Here is a 19730-nt window from a genome sequence, read left to right as displayed (position 1 = left end):
GGTATTTCTCTAGTTCTTCAGGGGGTCACACAATATGGATGGATAACATAGGAGCTTAGTGACGTGCTCAATGAACTGGCTCAGCAGGGACCACAGTGGAAACCAGAATCTAGGTCTCTGGGGGGGGCAGGGGGGCGGGTGGGGTGGGGTGGGGAGGGCACTGGGTATTCCTGCCTATTCCTGCCTTCTCTACTACACCACCTGCAGTTCTTCATACCTTCATCCTTCTCTAATGAGTCACCGAGTCATTCTCATTTTTTCATTCGCATATCTGATGTGTCGTCATCCTTTCATTCTGGCTGAGCTCCATGCCTGCTCCACGACACTGGACCTTATTATTGCCGCCTGGACATGGCAACCACTTCCAGGCAAGCACCCAAGTTTTTCACATGGTTCCTCCTAGGTAGCACTAAAAAACTAACCTTTGAACTTTGCTTTTCATTCCAGTCGCGGAATGAAAACAAAGTGCCCTGTGTCTGCCATTCCAGCTTTCTGCCGGATGTTCAAGGTCCAGCACAGTCTGACTCCCCTTTGCTTAACCCCGCTGCCCTCCCCCTTCTCCAAACGGCACCCCCACCTCACTCAGACTGGCTTATCCAGTGATTCACCAGGGAGCCACCTCCATTCCTATCGCATCACTGCCTCTCCTGGCCACCCTCCTCCATCAGAATGCCTCCATGCCTTCATCAAATCATTCCAATCATAATCTGTCAATATCCTTGCCATAGATGTTTGTTGAATACCTACTGTGCTCTGGGCATTAGATAATTAGGACAAGTTTACTGTCTCTAGGAGCCCTGAATCATTCCAAGAGACCCCACTTAACTTCTGGTCTCCTGTAAAAAAATCTTCCCTTTCTGAAATCTCCCACTGCTCTGAATATAAGCTTTTGCATGACATTCCATCATTTCTGAATGTGTCTCACAAGACAAAAGTCCCCCCACCAAACAATAATTCTTCAGCAAATAGGGTTTGGAAATACTGCCCATTTCACTCCTCACCCACCTACTCCCAAATATCCAACCTGAGATTCACAAAGCCATTCAGCATATTAAAAGATCTGACCAGTTCTGCAATGTAGAAATTAACTTTGGTTAACTAAGAATGTCCCCAAATTAGTAACTTTCTCCCCAAATAGCTATTAACAGTCTGGGGATCTAGGACTCTGTAGAGCATACCTTTACAAAACACTGGTCTTGATCACTGCTATTGAGAATGTACACTGTTTGCGCCGCCATAATGGTACTGGCCTTGACTTTCCCACCAGAATTCTCTCCTTGATAAGAACGCATTAAACTGCTACAGTAGCGATATATTATCTCGTCTATCAGCACCCCAACACCATTATCTGTCTCAATTCTATGGTTAAGAAAAAGCCTCAGGGAAATGGACTGACTTGCCTCCTGTCACACAGCTGGGCGTCCTAGTGTATGTTAATTCACTCACATTGGGCCCAAACATTAGTACTCTGTCCACTAACATGACATATGCTAGGCAGGGCAGTTATTGTGTTTTGTATTTTTTGATATATTATTTTGTGTTTTTTATATGATGCCGAACTCACAGTGCGGGACGATGATAAGTAACCATCTGACTGAATCAATCCAAGAAAACACTGCAGGGGAAGGGTGAGTAATGATGAAGAATTAAGCTTGATGACTGAGGAGATTGGGGACAATTCAGCCGACTGCAATTTAAGTTTGCATCGATGTGCTGGACTAAATCACACCGGTCTCTTTTGGGGTTTTCTGCTTGCTTTTTAGAACTAACAAAGACTTTATCTATTATTTATTGTTTTGGCTATGCTGAACTTCCCCAGCCAAGGACTGAACCTGTGCCCCCTGCACTGGGAGCACAGTGGTAGCCACGGAACCAGCAGGGAAGTCCCGCCAGTCTTTTGCGGATTCCTCGATGCCAAAATCTCTGTCTAATTGTAATGGCAGTTTTCTCTCGGTTTGACTGAATGCCACTTTCCAGGTGTGTCCTGCCACTGCACAGTTCTGCTTTGCTTTTTTGACTTCCCTCACCTTCCCCACCTACTCCCAGGTACCCGTCAACAGATTTTCCAGTAGAATCTTATTTTGATTCCTTTTTTTTTTTTTTGGGCAGAGCCCTTCTTAATATAGCACTGTTCTCAAAACGTGTTCTCCTGCTCTTCTGCACAACACTAATTAAAATGAAAGCTAATGCAGGGGTTGGTGGCACCCAATTAAACATGGATCTAAAGCCGTGAGCTGTGAATGATCTCCATTCAGGATCCTCCTCTTCTTCTGTATCCTATATGATCAATGTCAAGTTTGCAAGGAAAGGAAAGACTGCACCCCCCTCGAATCTAGTCTTTCTTCACTGAGACCCCACAATGTGTCCTACGATGTAATATCCCAAATCTGCTGAAATGCAACCCACCCCACCCCACTGTCTAAGCCACAATGCAAATTATCCATCTTCTGCGAAATAGGCCAGTCCCTTCATCTGTTCCCTGGAGAAGCATCATCTGTTAAGTATTAGACTGCTCTTTCTATTGTTTTTTTTTTTAACTGTTGTTTTCCATCATGCCCAAATTTAGATGACTATTGTTTCCCTTTGCTATATCCAGTATTATTTGAAATTTCTGAGAATGAGAAATTTTTTTTATACTGATGTTTTCAATCCTATCATATTCTTTATTCACAGGCCTCTGATAGGTTATTAAACCCACACTCACATATACAGATATACAAATAATATTTCCTCTAAATACAAGGTGTAATTTTGTTATGACACATGCTCCTGTCAATCAGCAGGGTTGCTCCAGCAAAAATAACATTTTCTCAATTTTTATCTTTCTCAGATATATACCACTTTTCTTCCCAATTTTTATCTTTCTCAGATATATACCACTTTTCTTCCCCCTAAATTTCTTTTTTTTTTTCTTTCTCAGATATATACCACTCAATTTTTATCTTTCTCAGATATACACCAATTTTCTTCCCCCTAAATTTCTTTTCTTCCTCAAATTATTAAAGGTTGATCTAAACAGGGGGCTGGCATTTCAGCCAATAAGGCGTGTGTGCATGCTCAGTCATGTCTGACTCTTTTGTGACTCCATGGACTATAGCCCACCAGGCTCCACTGCCCATAGGATTTTCAGAATACTGGAGTGAGTTGCCATTTCCTCCTCCAGGGAATCTTTCCAACCCAGGGATCAAACCAGAATCTCCTACATTGGCAAGTGGGTTCTTAACCACTCTGCCACCTGGGACTAACCCAATATGGGATGACCATTACATTTCTTACCTACTGATGCTGGGCAAACTGGTCCCCCCATTCCAGTCCTTCCTTATTTTAACATTTATTTATTTGACTGTATCAGGTCTTAGTTGCAGCACGTGGGCTCTGCATTATGGCTCACACACTTCTCTCTCGTTGCGGTAAGCGGGTTTAGCTGCATGGAGACATGTGGGATCTTAGCTCACTGACCGGGGATGGAACCTGTGTCCACTGCATTGAAAGACGAATTCTTAACCACTGGACCACTAGGGAAGCCTCAGTCCTTCCTTATTTCTTTGGTGCTTTAGAGTATCTTTGGATTCCATCACCCATCAGAAAGATGAGATAATCTGGAGGTCAAGAGCAAGGGCCCCACACCCAGGTAACGAGATTAAGTCCTGGTGCTACTACTCACTTGCTGTGTCACTCTGGACGAGATCTAAAGGCTCTGTGTCATTCTGTTAAGTAAAGTTCATAATAAATAGTGCCTACCCCACAGGGTTCTGGGGAGGATGGAATATTCTAATATGTGTAAATAGCAAGTGTCACAATTTTAGTGGCTACCGATAACATGCAGTCCTTGTAGTCTTCTCCACTTTTCCACCACTGTAAATAATAGCTGAAAAAACAGTGCTGCTAAAAAAAAAGAAAAGCTGAACATTTAACTAAGATTCTCCACCTTCATGGCAGCCTATGGAGACGTTTCTATTTCTTCCCTCTTCCTACTGTGACTTGGTTTTATTGTTTGCTATGCATAATTAGATTTCTTTTTTTTTTAGTGTCTTTATTGAATGCTACAATATTGTTTCTGTTTTATGTTTCGGTTTTTTGGCTGTGAGGCATGTGGGATCTTGGCTGCCTGACCACGGATCTAATCCTGTGGTGGATCTAACCTGCACTGGAAGGTGAAGTCCCACCCTTCTGGACCACCAGGGAAGTTCATGTATTCCATTTCTTAACTGCCAAGATGTTGTTTCCTTTTTCCTTAAGGTTTAGGTAAGAAATTGGTCTGTAAACTCTGAGTCAGTCATTAGTTCAAACAGCTAAATATGTTTCTGCTGCTAAACATGGCTATTCCACCATCATTTTCCACTTTGGATTAGAATAAATTAATAGTGCTAAAGAGGAAATTCTTAGCTGGGGGTCTATTTCCTTTACTATAACTTATAAGCTTTTCATTTTTGTATTGATTTATTTACAAAACATAAATAAGGTAGTGGAGGACAGAGAAGCCTAGCAAAGAGTCAGACACAATTTAGTGACTGAACAACAAAGCAGAACTGTATAAAATCTATCCCTCCACAACATGAACCTTTTACCAGATCTTCACTGTGACCCAAGGCCTCCATTAACTGAATGGTCTACGGGCTTAGTGCCTCTTTAGTTCCAATTAGCCTACCTTCCAGGCCTTGCTGATACACTGATCCATGAATATCAATGCATGTTTGTGAATTTCAAACACTTTCACGTATCTAGGTTGATTAGGGTTAAGGTAAAGATGACAGACAAAAATTTGATAAATTTGGGGTTTTCCACACATGACAGAGGGACTACTTGTATTCTCGAAGGTCCCACCTGATCCCCTGAAATCCATGGCATGAGGCATGATCCAGTGTGACAGAAGTTCTATGACACTTATTCAAACATAAGTCAAAAGATGTCATTACATGGGGATTAGGAAGTACAAACCATAATGGTCAAAATGAGCTACATGGATATACTATACAACCCAGGGAATATGGCCAATATGTTATAGTAACTAAAAACGGCATATATAACCTTTAAAAACTGTGAATCACTACCTTTTACACCTATAAAACATATTATTGTACATCGGGACTTCCCTGGCAGAGAGGTTAGGACTCCTCATGCTTTCAGGCAGAGGGCATAGGTTCAATCCCTAGTCAAGGAACTAAGATCTCACAAGCCATATGGTGTGACCAAAAATACATATACATGGGCTTCCCTTATGGCTCAGCTGGTAAAGAATCCGTCTGTAATGTGGGGGACCTGGGTTCAATCCCTGGGCTGGGAAGATCACCTGGAGAGGGGAAAGGATACCCACTCCAGTATTCTGGACTGGAGAATTCCATGGACTGTATAGTCCATGGGGTCGCAAGAGTTGGACTGAATGACTTTAACTTTCACACACATATATATAGTACATCATGTATATTTAAAAAAAAAAAAAGATGCCATTGCATGTAGATGTAAATATATGTTAACATATATAAATTACACATAAATGTAATTGATGGATTGTACAGATAGGTATCAAGTGCTATGTATCAATATAACAAAGTTGATAAAAACCACTCATTACATTTGGGAAAGCTGATATAAGGTAATGGGAGGGATTTCTCTCTTAAACTAGACTTCACAGCCAAAATCTGGATAAACCAAACATCCCTGTAGGTGCCTGATTCAAGATGCTACAGTGAAGGGAAATGACAGATGCTACTTCAGGGCCAACATATGTAAGAGCTGTGAGGAACCATTAGCTCTATCTTTTCCTGTCATGATGACTTGGAATCCACATATTATGATGGCATCGCCACACCGTGGATGTGGCCTAAATCACAAAGTCATCGCAAACAATAGACTTTGTATGCATGAGAAATAAAACGTTTTTGTGTCATGTCACAAAAAACTTACAGGGTTTTCTTGTTATGCAGCATAATCAAGACTATCCTGATTAATATATGAGTTGTAAGGTATATGTTTCCTATTGGCTCCTTTCTCATTATAACTCCCATTTGAATGAGGCCGGCCAGCTACTGAAAGCTAGCATGCAGAGGGGAGAAGTCAACAGAGGCACCCTTGTCTGTGATCTGTGACACCAAACACTTTCCCCACAATAATATGTTGCTTGCTCTGCCCTAAAATTGTGTTACCCTCACTCTTCAGTCTGTGGCATCAACGTCTGAGAGGCATACAGCACAGCCTTTTAAATCACAGGCTTCCTGCAAGTGGAAGTGTTTTGATCTGCTAACATTGCCTCCTCTCACCTATGAACTTTGCTTTTCATCCAAAAAACTTCCTTTGTTGAAGGTAAGGTCAAGATTATACAAATTGTTGGTAGCATACTTGCCTTTTAAAAAACTATTTCACTTTCCACATTCTGTATATAATAGGTCTTCACAAAAACATGACACAGATCCTGACAGCTTCCTTTATTTTGCAAAATGGAGTTGTCTTCCCCGCTCTCTTTCCATTGTTAGTACCCATAACTGTTCTCAGTGAGTTATGAAGGAAGGGAGTAAAAATGCCTTCACTCTGCCTGGAAGTAGTGCTCGGTTCTTAAGACCTGCTCCTCTGATTCAAGCACAATTAAGACTTCTCTTGTCTTCCGGATTAACTGTAATGGAATTTTCCATGATTCTTAACAAAATCAATTATATACCATCTGAAAAGGAGATAGATATCAAAGGAATGGATATTTTTAACTGACATATATATATAGTTGATTTACAATACTGTGTTAATATCAGGTGTATAGCAAAGTGATTGTTTTATGTTTTTTCTATTATTTTCCTTATAGGTTATTACAAGATATTGAATATAATTCCCTGAGCTATACAGTAAATCCTTGTTGCTTATCTACTTTACATATAGTAGCTTTTGTATGTTAATCCCATACTCCTAACTTATCCCTTCCCTCTTTCCGTGGTAACCAAAAGTTTGTTCTCTATGTCTGCAGGTCTGTCTCTGTTTTGTATATAGATTTGTTTGCATTATTTTTTATGTTCCACACATAAGTGATATTATGTGATATCTGCCTTTCTCTGTCTGACTTACTTCACTCATTATGATAATCTCAAGGTCCATTCAAGTTGCTGCAATCAGCATTATTTCATTCTTTTTTATGAGTAATATTCTACTATATATCTACTATTTTCCATAGTGGAGGAAAGGATAACATTGCGCTTGAACCAAAGTCTGTAGTTCCAGGTTCCACAGCACAGCTCCTCATCAATGAATAAAGTTCTTTAGAGGTTGTTTAAAAAAAAAGAAAATTGGCTAGAATGAACCAGAACTTGAGATGTTTATGAGTAAACAGGCTGACAGATATTTTCTTTTTCTTCACTTCCATTGCTGGCAGCATAGTTACATTCAGGCTCCAGACACCCTGGACTACAGCAGACACTGGTAAGTGGCCCCAGACTCACTGGGTACTGAGAACACAGCTCTAGTGCCACTTCCATGCAGACACTAGAGACACGAGTGAGGTCTGTTGTTTAGTCGCTCAGGCATGTCCGACTCTTTGCGACGCCATGGACTGCAGCATGCCAGTCGTCTCTGTCCATCACCATCTATTGGAGTTTGCTCAAACTCATGTCCATTGAGTTGGTGATGCCATCTAACCATCTCATCCTCTGTTGTTCTCTTCTCCCCCTGCCTTCAGTCTTCAGTGAGATCTGAGGGACACTCAGAGAGCAACAAGGCCAGACAAAATGCTTCCCGGTCTTAAGGACCCCATTTTCAGACAGTCTCACTGTTCATGTTATCTCCTTATTTTAACTCTCCACAATGCTCATGTAAAAGGAAACTAACCTTTATAGCTTGCTCACTCTTTATTCTGAATGGAAGAACACAACAGACTTTTAGGTTAAAATGTACAATAGTCCCTCATAGCCATGGGGGATTGGTTCCAGGACTCCCTGGGATAACAAAATCCAAGTATGCTCAAGTCTCTTCTATAAAAAGGGGTAGTACTAGCATATAATCCATGCACACCCTCCATACACTGTAAATCATCTCTAGGTCACTTGCAATACTAATACAATAGACATGCTATATAAAAAGTTGTAAATACAAAGGAAAGGCTATATAAATAGTTGCCAGAACTCAGCAAATTTAAGTTTTCCTTTTTTGGAATTTTTCTTTCCCAATATTTTCTATCATCTTGGTTGAATCCAGGATGCAAAACCCCCAAATAAGGAGGGCCTACTGCGTTCCTCTTTTCTCCTAAGATTTGATCACATTAGATATAAGAATACACAAACTAATTTTAACCACAGAGCAGGTACTCTTTACCTAGTTAGTTAAATAGAAATTCTGTGGGTAACTGGAAATAAGGGCAAAAAAACTATTTTCAGAATGGTTTCTGAGACTAGGAGTGGACAGCTGGATTCTGCAAGTGTGAGGCCAGTTGGATATCTCTTTCTTCACTAGAAAAGACATGAAAGAAGACCATTTCCAAACTGTAGACTGACACAGTGACCATGACCATGAGAGATGGCTAAAGTACAGACCTTTCTGAACTCAGAGCTATTCTGAAAAAGTAACTTTCCTTCTAGGTAAAATATGTATAGGAATCTATTTTCTGTGGTTATCTCATATGCTCAGGAATTGAATACAATTTATTTTTTTAAAAGAAATGGCAACACAATGTCTCTATTACCTGATCCACTGTGAGCTACATAAGTTGTTATCAAAATTTTAGAAAAATTACAGGCAGAGGGAGAAAACACCAAGGTCAATAACAAGTGGAAAGCTCACAGACTTGGGAAATTTGGACCTTGCTTGACCTGCTGGCTTCTTGACGGGAGGGAAATTACTTAGCCTTCCTTTAGCTTCTTAGCCTCAATCCCTTCTGATTTCAAGCTGCCATCAATCTTTTAAGCCTTGGATTCCCCATTCCTCTATGTTTACCAAACAAATGGTACCTATCACATTCCAATTGTATTAGAAATATTCACCTTATTCATTTAACAAAAATTGATCGTGCCTAATTTCGGTTGTGCACTCCCTTAAATGCTGACTTTGCAAAGGTGATTCAGACAAGGCTCTTTAAAAGCATACTGTAGATGGGAGAATGAAACATAAAGAAAAGTACAATGAAGGTATGATTCGATGCTACAATACAGGTACTGCAGGATGCTACGAGCAGCTCAGCAGGTGTGACACTGGGCTGGATTTGGAAGGATTAATCTCTGTCCATGAATGCCTTATTTCTTTTGCTGACTTGGAGGCATGGGCCAAGCCTCATCATCTGTATTTCTCACAATGCCTTTTCCGTGGTAGGTGCCAAATAAATAAATTATATATGGGATGAATAAGTGAAAGAAATCCAAATTTGAAGCTCTTGATTAAGGAAAAATATATTCAGGTTTCAGAAATATAATAACATTGTGTTCTGACAAATGGGAAAAATTACTTCAAGTACTCAAATATATGTTGGTAAAACAGTGAAATGACTTTAAACACTAATTTGAAAATAAGAGCCTCTGAGCCTCTTCTTTTGGTCCCCAGGAATCAGAATATTGTGATGCTGGGACTTCTCTGGTGGTCCACTGGCTAAGACACTGTGCTCCCAATGCAGGAGACCTGGGTTTGATCCCTGGTCAGGGAACCAGATCTCACAAGCTGCAATTAAAGATCCCTTGTGCCGCAACTAAGACCCAGCATAGCTAAAAAAGTAAATAAAAGTATTTTTAAAAAGAATACTGGAATGCTAAGAGTTGCCACTGAAACAGGAAGAAAATCCATCATTTCCTTTCTCAATACTCCATGATAGAGTTATTATCTTTCCCTTGACTGGAACAGGAAGATTAAGTCATTAGCTTCAAATCTTTTAACCAGCATATGGTGAAGACTAGATTCCAACCCAGTCCTGCCTGACCCCAGAGCCACCCCCTTAGCGGCCGGATGACGCAGCTTCACAGCCTGGTTGCCCCCCAGGAGTGAGTGGGTAAAGATTCCATCATGCACATAAGCACCGTGCTGCAATGGTGACATGTGCCATTTTTTTGAAGATCACAGAAGAGAGTAAAGAAAACCTTTTTGCCTTTCAGTCATTTAGACTGAAGAAAATTCTTGACTGACTTGTTTTCAAAGACTCAAATATAAATTTCAACCATGAATCTTCCAAGGGTTTGAATGCACATGTCAAAACATAAGGTGTCGCGCTCTCCGCCTGATGTCTGTGATGACCTAAGGCAGTGGGATGGGGGCGGCGTTTAACGGGAGGCTTAGGAGGGAGGGGATGTATGTATACCTATAGCGGATTCACATTGTTGTAGAGCAGAAACTCATACACGACACTGTAAAGCAATAATTCTCCAATTAAAAAAAATAAAAACATAAGGTGTGCTCTGATTCTCCTTATGTTGGATACCAAGGAATTAGAACCTGAATTCCCTTAGCACGGAGACATTTCTTGAAAAGTTCTGGATACAGCATTTTCATCATGTTATTTTTGATTTCTTCCATTGGCACTCTTCTCACTAAGGCCACTTTTCTGGAAAACAACCAAGGAAACAGCCACCCCTAGAGTGTCTGGTGGTTACGACCTCCATATCTGGAAAGTCCATCAGACTTGTGATATTTGCCTTTCACCTTGAGGCTGGTCATGTGATCTTCCTGTAAAGGAAGCCTGGAATAATCCACAGTCACAAGATCTGAGAGGAACAAAGGGTGTCTTGGAGAAGAGGACAGGAGAGAGGAAATGGGCGATAGGAGAAAAAGAATGAAAAGGACAGAAGTTGAAGTGCTGTCTACAGGAACTTCCTAAATCATCACCTACGCTTATCTCTAATGTTTACAATGCTGATTAAGATTCCTTTGCAACTCAGCAGCAGAAGGAAAAATATATACAAAGATCCAAGCATAGAAAACAGACGGTCAGCTTGGAAAACACAAGAATTCATCCTGAATTACCCAGCAAAGGGGCAACTGACCATCCGAGGCCAGACTACGTTATGACAGAGATGCAAGAGACAGGAGGTTGGAGCCTGAGGCCACTCGGCCAAATTCAGTACTCCCTGTCTTCTGACACCATTCCATCGCCCTTTACAACCTTCTGGTTAGTTTTAGGATCACCATGTAACAACTTTCCCCAAAGCCATCATCATCATGGTAGGAGAGAGAATTATGACATCACAAATAATAATAGTACAGTAATAACTGAAATTTTTTAATGAAAAATATACCATTGTTGACAGGATAATTTCTATATATCTCAGAAAAATAATATTTTAATTAAAAATATATATATCAGCCTTCCTCACTCAACACATAATCAACTTTCCAGCCTCCTTTACCCAGGCTCCCATCCCTATAGTCTCAGACACACACACTCCCTCACCATATCCCTAATACCGCATACAGAGACCACACTGCCTGCTCTACAGGCAATGGTCTGCAACTTATAGACCAGAGGAATAAACATGGATTCAGACTTCACTGAATTCAAATTCTAGCTTTTCCTTAGTAAACTGTATAACCATAACTTCCCTGAGTTTCCTCAATCTGAACAGCACTGGATAAAGCATGATGCCTCACATATTAAGACACAGAGAGAGGCACAAATTCCATTAATTAAATGGACAGTGACCCAACTATCAGTTGAAAATAGGGATATTTTTATTTTCAGTCAATTATATCTCAATAAAACTGGGAGAGGGAGGTTACATAAATGATAAATAGAAATAAAAGAATATAGGGGCATTCTCCATATACACTTGAAGACAGCCATCCTCTTCTGTGTGAAGAATTCATCTGCTCCTCTCCACATCAACCCAGATTCTTATTTCTCTTCTTCTGGGCCTACTGCCTCTTGGGATGTGAACATGTATGTCAACATACAGTTCATAAGGCATATTTCACATGTTTTAGGCACTCTGATAAAGATTTCATAAAAGAGAGGTTTCATTTAAAGGTTCAAATGAACTGAGCTTAAAGTGTAAAGAACTGAGGCCGACAGCAACCACCATTCCCACAGATGATAAAAAGCTGAGTTAGACATCACTTTCGTAACTGGCAAGAGAGCAGAGTTAAAAACACAGAACTTGTCTCTACCTGGAGTGTCAAAATCAATACCTGCCTGCTCTCACCCCTGACCACAAGTATTGCTAAATGTTCTCCACTTCCATTACCGTGGTCTCCATCCTCAGACGGAGACACCAATCTGTGGGCTACAGAGGAGCTCCCATCTCCTGTGACCCTAAACCCATGCCATCCCCTGAAAAGTAATTGCACACAGTCAAGAAACAAAAACACCCTGAGCCACTGTGGAGTGATAGCTGTGTGGCTGTCAAGATAACCTGAGAAAACAGGCAGCTGCTGACAGCAGAAAGCCAAGTGTGCAGAAGAAAAACATCTCTGATAAGAAAAAAGAACAGAAAACAAGACCCTAACGTCAGCTTCTTAAGGTAAAGGGGTTTGTCACAAGTCTATCTGTCTGTGTGCTCTGTTTTAGCCCGAAAAAGTATTTATATTCATTCATTCATGCACTCATTCTTTCACTGTGCCAAGCACTCAGTGAAGGGGGTGGGCATTAGCTGATACCATGCTTTACTCAGGTAAGATATACTTTTGTGTTGCCTGCATTTTAGATATATTTGTGGTTGAACCTGGGACGTTCTTATAGGGGAACTGCACATTCTCTGGTCTCTCTTCTCTCACTTCTGTTCTCTTACTGTTGTTGCTAAAGAAGGCTGAGCCTTCAGGTCAGATCTTTTCTGCAATCTGCCTCCTCTCCCCAAGCCGACAAAGAGATCTGGGACTATCCAGCAGTGGGCACAATCCAGTCAACTGGTTTTTTCCCCTTTAACCTGAAGGTTACTGTGCTTTCCCTCATGTTCATTAAAGAATGAGCTTTGCACAGGGAAGGAGAACCAGATGAAGGCGGGCAAAAGGCACCAACTTCCAGTTAGAAATAAGTACAAGGGACATAAGTAAACATGACAAATATAATAACACTGCTGAATGTTACACAAGAAAGCTGTGAGGAGAGTAAATCTTAAGAGTTCTCATCACAGGAAAGAAAAAGTTGTTTTTTATTTCTTTCATTTTGTATCTAAATGAGATGATGGATGTTCACTAAATTTTCTGTGATAATCATTTTATGATGAATAGAAATCAAATCATTATTCTGTATACTTTAAACATACAGTGTTGTAGGCCAATTATATCTCAATAAAATTGGGAGAAAACGGAATTAAAAAAACAAAGAATGAGCTCGGCCAAGTGAAAATGGCACGATATTTGTACCTGGTCTCTCAGCCTCTCCTGGTGGCCCATGATGGCGGTGGCATGATGCGGATATTTCTGCTTCAGATGTTCCAGGAAAGCTTCTCTCTTCCGGTCCATCTCCGACGTTTGCATTCCCAGGATTTCTTTGGAACTTCTAGGCCCACCTAGAGTGTGTCTCCTTGGGATGTTGCGGGAAGATTTGGAAGCTGAAACACGGCTGTTCCCATTAGAAAGACGTTCCTTGGTTCTGCGACATTCTGCATCTTCTAAGGATGTCACCTGCAGGTTGCTCTTTCCTTGTTCTGAGAAACAGAAAAGATACAGCTCACAACTAAAGATTTCACACTGGAAATCTCATTTACAGGACACCAAGTGAGTTTGTGGCAGCTGCTAATGTATGAGTGTAACTTAGCAGATATGTGTGTGTGTGTGTGTGTACGTGTGTGTACACGTGTGCACACGTGTGCGTGTACCTACATAGCAGCAGGAAAGAGGGTAAATCAACAACTAAAAGAAATATGAAAAACTGCACTTTAGAAATAAAGATATTGCAGTAAAAAAGAAAAAAAAAATTCTACAATTTCTCTTTCCCTGAGGTTATTCAAAACCAAAACACCTGGTCAGACCAGTTTGTAGGCAAGATCTCCTGGAGAAAGGAATGGCAACCCACTCCAGCATTCATTCTTGCTTGGGAAAGCCCATGGACAGAGTAGCCTGGCAGGCTACAGTTCATGGAGTCACAAAGAGTCGGACAGGACTGAGTGACTAACAATGTAACACAACCTGGGTTACCATTCACCCTCATCTGTAATTATGGAAAAGTTAACTTCAGTGATTATGGTTATTTCTTTCTTTTTAAACATAGTTTCATCCTAGTGACAGAACTTCTTACAATTTTATAATCTGAAGGCAGGGATCCTGCCTTCAAGCCTAGATTAAGGACAAACGATGAGACCTCTCTCAGCCTCACTCTTTTCATTAATAAATTAAGCATGGCTGAACTGGTATTAGATATGCAAATTTAAATCTTAGTTCCCTGACCAGGAATCAAACCTACAACCCCTGCAATTGAAGCGTGGAGACTTAACCACTGTACTTACAGGGAAGTCTCTAGTTTTTTATTTTTAAAACATTTATTATTATAAATATACTCTAAATTATTTTTAAAAATAAATTTCCAATTTAAGAGGGTAATTGCTAATTATTTATCTTCAAAAGTTAAGTACAGAAAATACATCCAGTATTTAAGAGTTCTAGAGCAGAGTCTCAGAGAACTAATTTTTTTTTAAGTCTTTATTGAATTTGTTATAGTATTGCTTCTGCTGTTTATGTTCTGGATTTTGGGCCATGAGGCATGTGGGGATCTTAGCTTCCCGATCAGGGATAGAACCTGTACCCTCTGCACTGGAAGGTGAAATCCTAACCACTGGACCACCAGTGAAGTCCCAAGAACTAAAACTTGATGCCTGTGACATAAACCAACAAGTGTTCAGAGTTCATACATAAACCAGCTCCTCCAAAGCCAGTGCCATCAACACGGTTTTTCTCTTCTTTACCTGCTGCTGCCGCTAAGTTGCTTCAGTCGTGTCCGACTCTGTGCGACCCCATAGACGGCAGCCCACCAGGCTCCCCCGTCCCTGGGATTCTCCAGGCCAGAACACTGGAGTGGGTTGCCATTTCCTTCTCCAATGCATGAAAGTGAAAAGTGAAAGTGAAGTTGCTCAGTCATGTCCGACTCATAGCGACCCCATGGACTGCAGCCTACCAGGCTCCTCTATCCATGGGATTTTCCAGGCAAGAGTACCGGAGTGGATTGCCAATTGCCTTCTCTGCTTCTTTACCTAGAAATACCTACACCTAGAACTGTAGGTGCAACACCTGTTGGTTAGACACAGAAAATATTGTAAACGTGGGCTCATTTCCCTGCTCCAGTTTTTCACCCCTAAGTGAGTGTTCTGGGAGTAATTCTTCTTGTTTATCCTTCACTTCTCATTACATGGCTAATTATAGCATCTCCATCAGACCATCAGACACTGATGAGGAAAGAGAAGGAAAAAACAGCCCAATTAGTTCATTCTACTATTCATTAACTTCAACAGTACCTTTAGAAGGGGGAGAAGATAGAACTACTGGTTTAAAAGATATTGAAAAAATAAAGAAAAAGGCTCTGGGAGGCAGAAATAGAGAATGAACATGTGGGCTTGGCACAGGGGAAGGAGAGGGTGGGATGAACTGGGAAGTTAGCACTGACATATATATATTACCATGTGTAAAACAGATAGCTAGTGGGAAGCTACTGTATAGCCCAGAGAGCCCAGCCTGATGCTCTGTGATGACCTAGAGGGGTGGGATGGGGTGGGATGGGGTGGGGGCGTAGAAAGGAGGTCCAAGAGGGAGGGGATATATGTATACATATTGCTAACTCACTTGGTTGCAAAGCAGAAACTAACACAACACTGTATAGCAATTATCCTCCAGTAAAAATTTTTTAAATAAATAAAATAAAAAGTCTCAGACCCAGCATGAAATGAGAGAAGCCCAAATCACTCCTGAAATCATGGAACTGACATCTGGAAGAATGGGTGAAAACTGTTTCCTTTTCCTCCAAAGATGACAGGAGAAATCGTCCACTGAAAATCGCCTTCAGCATGGGAGTCCCTCAAGTTATACACAATTACTGAGTGAAGTCTTTTTCAGGCAGGGAAGGGATGATGGTAAGAATTAAAAGCCCTGAGTTCTAGCCCTCCTCCACTCTTTACTATATATATGGTTTCAGTCAAGCCATCTACTACTGTCAGATCTCTGTCTTGATTCCCTACCTACAAAATGGAGAGCTCAATAATACTACTTGCGTTACCAATACTGAGGACCAATAAAAAAAACTGTGAGAAGTTGACTGTCACTATTATGAGTTTTCATGCATGTGTTTTCTTTTGAATTTCTCTTAGCACCCAACCCATGCTAATCATTAGTTGTTGTTTGGTCACTAAGTCATGTCCAACTCTTTTGTGACTGCCATGGACTGTAGCACGCCATGCCACTCGCCCTCCACAACCGCCCCCCTCACCCTGCCACGGCTCCTCTGTCCATGAGATTTCCCAGGCAAGAATACTAGAGTGGGTTGCCATTTCCTTCTCCAGGGACTTTTCCTGACCTGGGGACTGAACCCTCATCTCCTGAATTGGCAGGGTTCTTTACCACTGAGCCATCAGGAAAGCCCCAAAAAATCATTAGTAAGGATCCAATAAATACGTCTGAGTAAGTTGGGGGAAAAAAAAAAACCAGACTTGGGGAGATTAATTCCACTTATTTACTCTACCTTCTTATCATATAGGGGCTTCCCTGGTGGCTCAATGGTATAGAATCTGCCTGCCGCTGCAGGAGACGCAGGTTCGATCTCTGGGTGGGGAAGATCCCCGGGAGGAGGAAATGGCAACCCATTCCTCTGGTGATGGCTACCTTGTTTGTGGTCTCTTCTCTAAAGACACAGAGGTAACAGGAGCTATTGAATAAAGACAGGTGTGGAAAATGTCGCACCTCAGGTTGGGAAATATGTGGGCAATCTGCAAAGATTTAAACTCATGCTTTTAAGTGTGTGTATACGAGTTTTGCATTAGTCAAATTTTTGAGTACTTGATATAACAGAGTTGACTTCTAAATGGATTTTTACAATTACTTTCTTTTGAGGGGGGGCGGGGGCTGTGCAGCGTGACACTCAGGATCTCAGTTCCCTGATCAGGAATCAAACCTGTGCCCCCTGCAGTGGAATGGCAGAATCCTAACCACTGGATTGCCAGGGAATTCCCTTGATTACTTGTGACATCATGAAAATAATATATTTTAAAAGTTATCCTGGACAGCTAGATTAACTAGCAAAATGGAATCTCTGAAAAGGTGATTTCTTCACATGGACGTAACACACAAACATACACATCCACCCAGGAGGACACACACTCACGTTCCTCAACTACCAACAAGGGCAGAAAGTTGTACTGGGCCTTGCTCTGCCACAGGAACTCACAAGAACTATCCTATTTCATCTCAGGATCCTCAGAAGAGGTCAAGACAGCCAGAACAGCAGCCCCTTGGAGACTGAAAACTTTCCCACGTTCTTTGAAGTAAATTGGGAAAGGAGGAAGGAGGGAGAGAGTTGGAGTTCAGGGTCATCTGTCAACATCCACCTTGGAGCAGCCCCACCTCGCTGACCCTCCAACCACAACCCTTTTCACACCTGGCACTAAGGAGGTCACGTCCATCCTAGGTTGTGTGCGAAGTCGCGCAGTTGTGTTCCGCTCTATACAACCACATGGTCTGTAGCCCGCCAGGCTACTCTGTCCATGGGACTCTCCAGGCAAGAATACTAGACTGGGTTGCTATTTCCTTCTGCAGGGGGATCTTTCCAAACCAGGGACCAAACCTGCGTCTCCTGCACTGGCAGGTGGGTTCTCTACCACTAGTGCCACCTGGGAAGCCCCCCACCTTAGGTTACTTTTCCATTTTTTACCATCTCGTGGATTCTTCTAAACTGTCTCCAGGTGCTTAACGAGGTTTAATGCAATGTGCAGGACAGCAGAAACAGACAGTAGATGCCCCAGTGGCTAAATGCACTGGCTTCTCATTGCCCTGGGGACCCACTGCCTCCCTCAGCCTCACCTGCCTGCCTGGCAGCTCACCGAGCTCTGGATCCCACCTGCTCACAGATCACCCAGCTCCACTTTCACAGCACCCGCAACAAACCGATGCGGCTCCCGCACAAAGCTGTACAACCCAGCTGTTCGACTCCCACACAATGGGCTGTACAACCCATTCCCATCTACCGTGACCCTGGAGGGGGCACTGGAGCTTTTTCCTCTATGAGACGCAGTTCTTGGAAGCGATTGACTCCCACGCCCGAGGCAGAGGAGACGGCTCTCCCATTCCGGCCATTGGGGGAGAACAGGACATTTTAGTTGAGGAAGAAACAATCAAAGGGGAGCCGGGAGGACATGGAGTCACAATTCCACAGCCAGTGGAGTCTCACCAACTCCACTGTCCATGCAGACACACTGCCCGAGGCTTGGAAGCAGAAGCTCAGTTCTGGCCCTTGTCTGGAAGGCACTTTGGTGCTAACATTTGAGCCTGGGTGTGTCGGGCTGTTTGCTATTTTGGGAATCAGTGTCAAACAAATAATGAAGCTGGAGTCTGAAGACAAGGTTTCCAGTTTTCCCCTTCCTGCCCCTCCCAGCCTCTTTTGGCCCAGAGCAACCCCTCCCGCAGGGCAAAGAGCAAAATGGGAGCTTCCAGGGGAGAATGGTCCCCAGCAACCTTCCCCAGAGCAGGAGTGGGGCGTCGAGAGTACACAAGTGCCAGAGAGAGACTTCCGAGTTTCAAAGGGCTTCCTGGCTGGGATGGAGACTTCTGGAAAGGAAAAGTAGAAAGTGGGGGGCTGTGGAGGGGCAGGGACCAGGCAGGCAGAGGACTATGGAAGACAGGTCACCCCAAGGAAGACACCCACAGAACAAATTATCCTGCAGGCAAGAGACCACAGGAGCTGCCGAGATCGGCTTCGCTGCCCTCACTCAGGGTGCCTGGGCTGGGTCAGCTGACCTGCAACCCAGGATCTGGACCTGGCACTGTTCCCGCGTTCCATGCCTGCTTGCCATTTGAGAGCCAAGAACAGGGCAGATGGCCTTCCTGAGACTTCACTCCTGGATCAGATTAGGAGGATCCTGTCCTCCCAGGGAAGGAGTCCCCCACTCCTTCATAGTGGCTCCTGGTCAGCTGTCTCTAGGGTGGCGCTTTCTAGACTGTGTTGGGATGCTCTCTTGCATTAGAGCATCATGGAGAGCTACAGTTTTGTCTGGCTGTGCAATGCATTCCGATCGACCATGACAGCAGTCACAGGTATGTCCGTGTATTTAAACCAGAACATCCTTCTGTGCACACACAAGAAAATCAGGTTTTTCAGTCCCTTCATCTAGTTGGGGTCTTGTTCTAATTCCGCTCAATGCAACGTGGGAAGAAACTATGTGGGCCCCTGACCTCCCGAGTCCTCTTTCCTTCCCTTTCTTCTTTCCCCTTTGGCCAGGTAAGTGCAAAAGCTCCAGCAGAAACCTTCAAGACCCTGGGGAACTGTCATCATAACGAGACGTCCTTTGAACGACTTGGGTCCCACGGTCACCTGGAGGTAAACCACCCCGATACACTTGGCCAGGAATGTCCACATTCCACTGTTCAAAGCAAAAATTAACCTTGATTACGCTAAACCACAGACATTACAGCAATCAGGTTATCTGACTCCTACGTATCACATATACTGTTGGGACGCACAAAGTTCCTCCATTTTTTCCAGCTCCCTTGTTAGTATCATAAAGATCACCACCGGAGACACACTGGCACAAAAATGAACAGCTGAAACCAGGCCATTATGTAGATTCCTCTAAAAAATCTTACAAAAGTAAATAAAAGAGGTTTTTGCTAGAGATTTTACACAAAACAGGAACAGCCCCTCCCCTATCCAGAAG

At 42.5% G+C, this 19730-nt stretch overlaps 1 protein-coding gene across 12 annotated transcripts in view; it reads right to left on the bottom strand.

Annotated features, from left to right (window-relative positions):
* Positions 1-19730, bottom strand: part of KIAA1217 (KIAA1217 ortholog) — a 440539-nt gene that overhangs the window by 329230 nt on the left and 91579 nt on the right. For all 12 annotated transcript variants that reach the window (XM_061126199.1, XM_061126210.1, XM_061126205.1 and 9 more), the window contains exon 2: positions 13246-13529. In XM_061126199.1, coding sequence (XP_060982182.1) covers positions 13246-13359 — 114 coding nt within the window. In that variant the 5' untranslated portion in view covers positions 13360-13529. The remainder of the gene's footprint in view (positions 1-13245; positions 13530-19730) is intronic.

This window comes from Dama dama, chromosome 23 (assembly GCF_033118175.1).
Source record: "Dama dama isolate Ldn47 chromosome 23, ASM3311817v1, whole genome shotgun sequence".
Lineage (NCBI taxonomy): Eukaryota > Metazoa > Chordata > Mammalia > Artiodactyla > Cervidae > Dama > Dama dama.
This window is presented reverse-complemented; position numbering and strand designations above follow the sequence as displayed.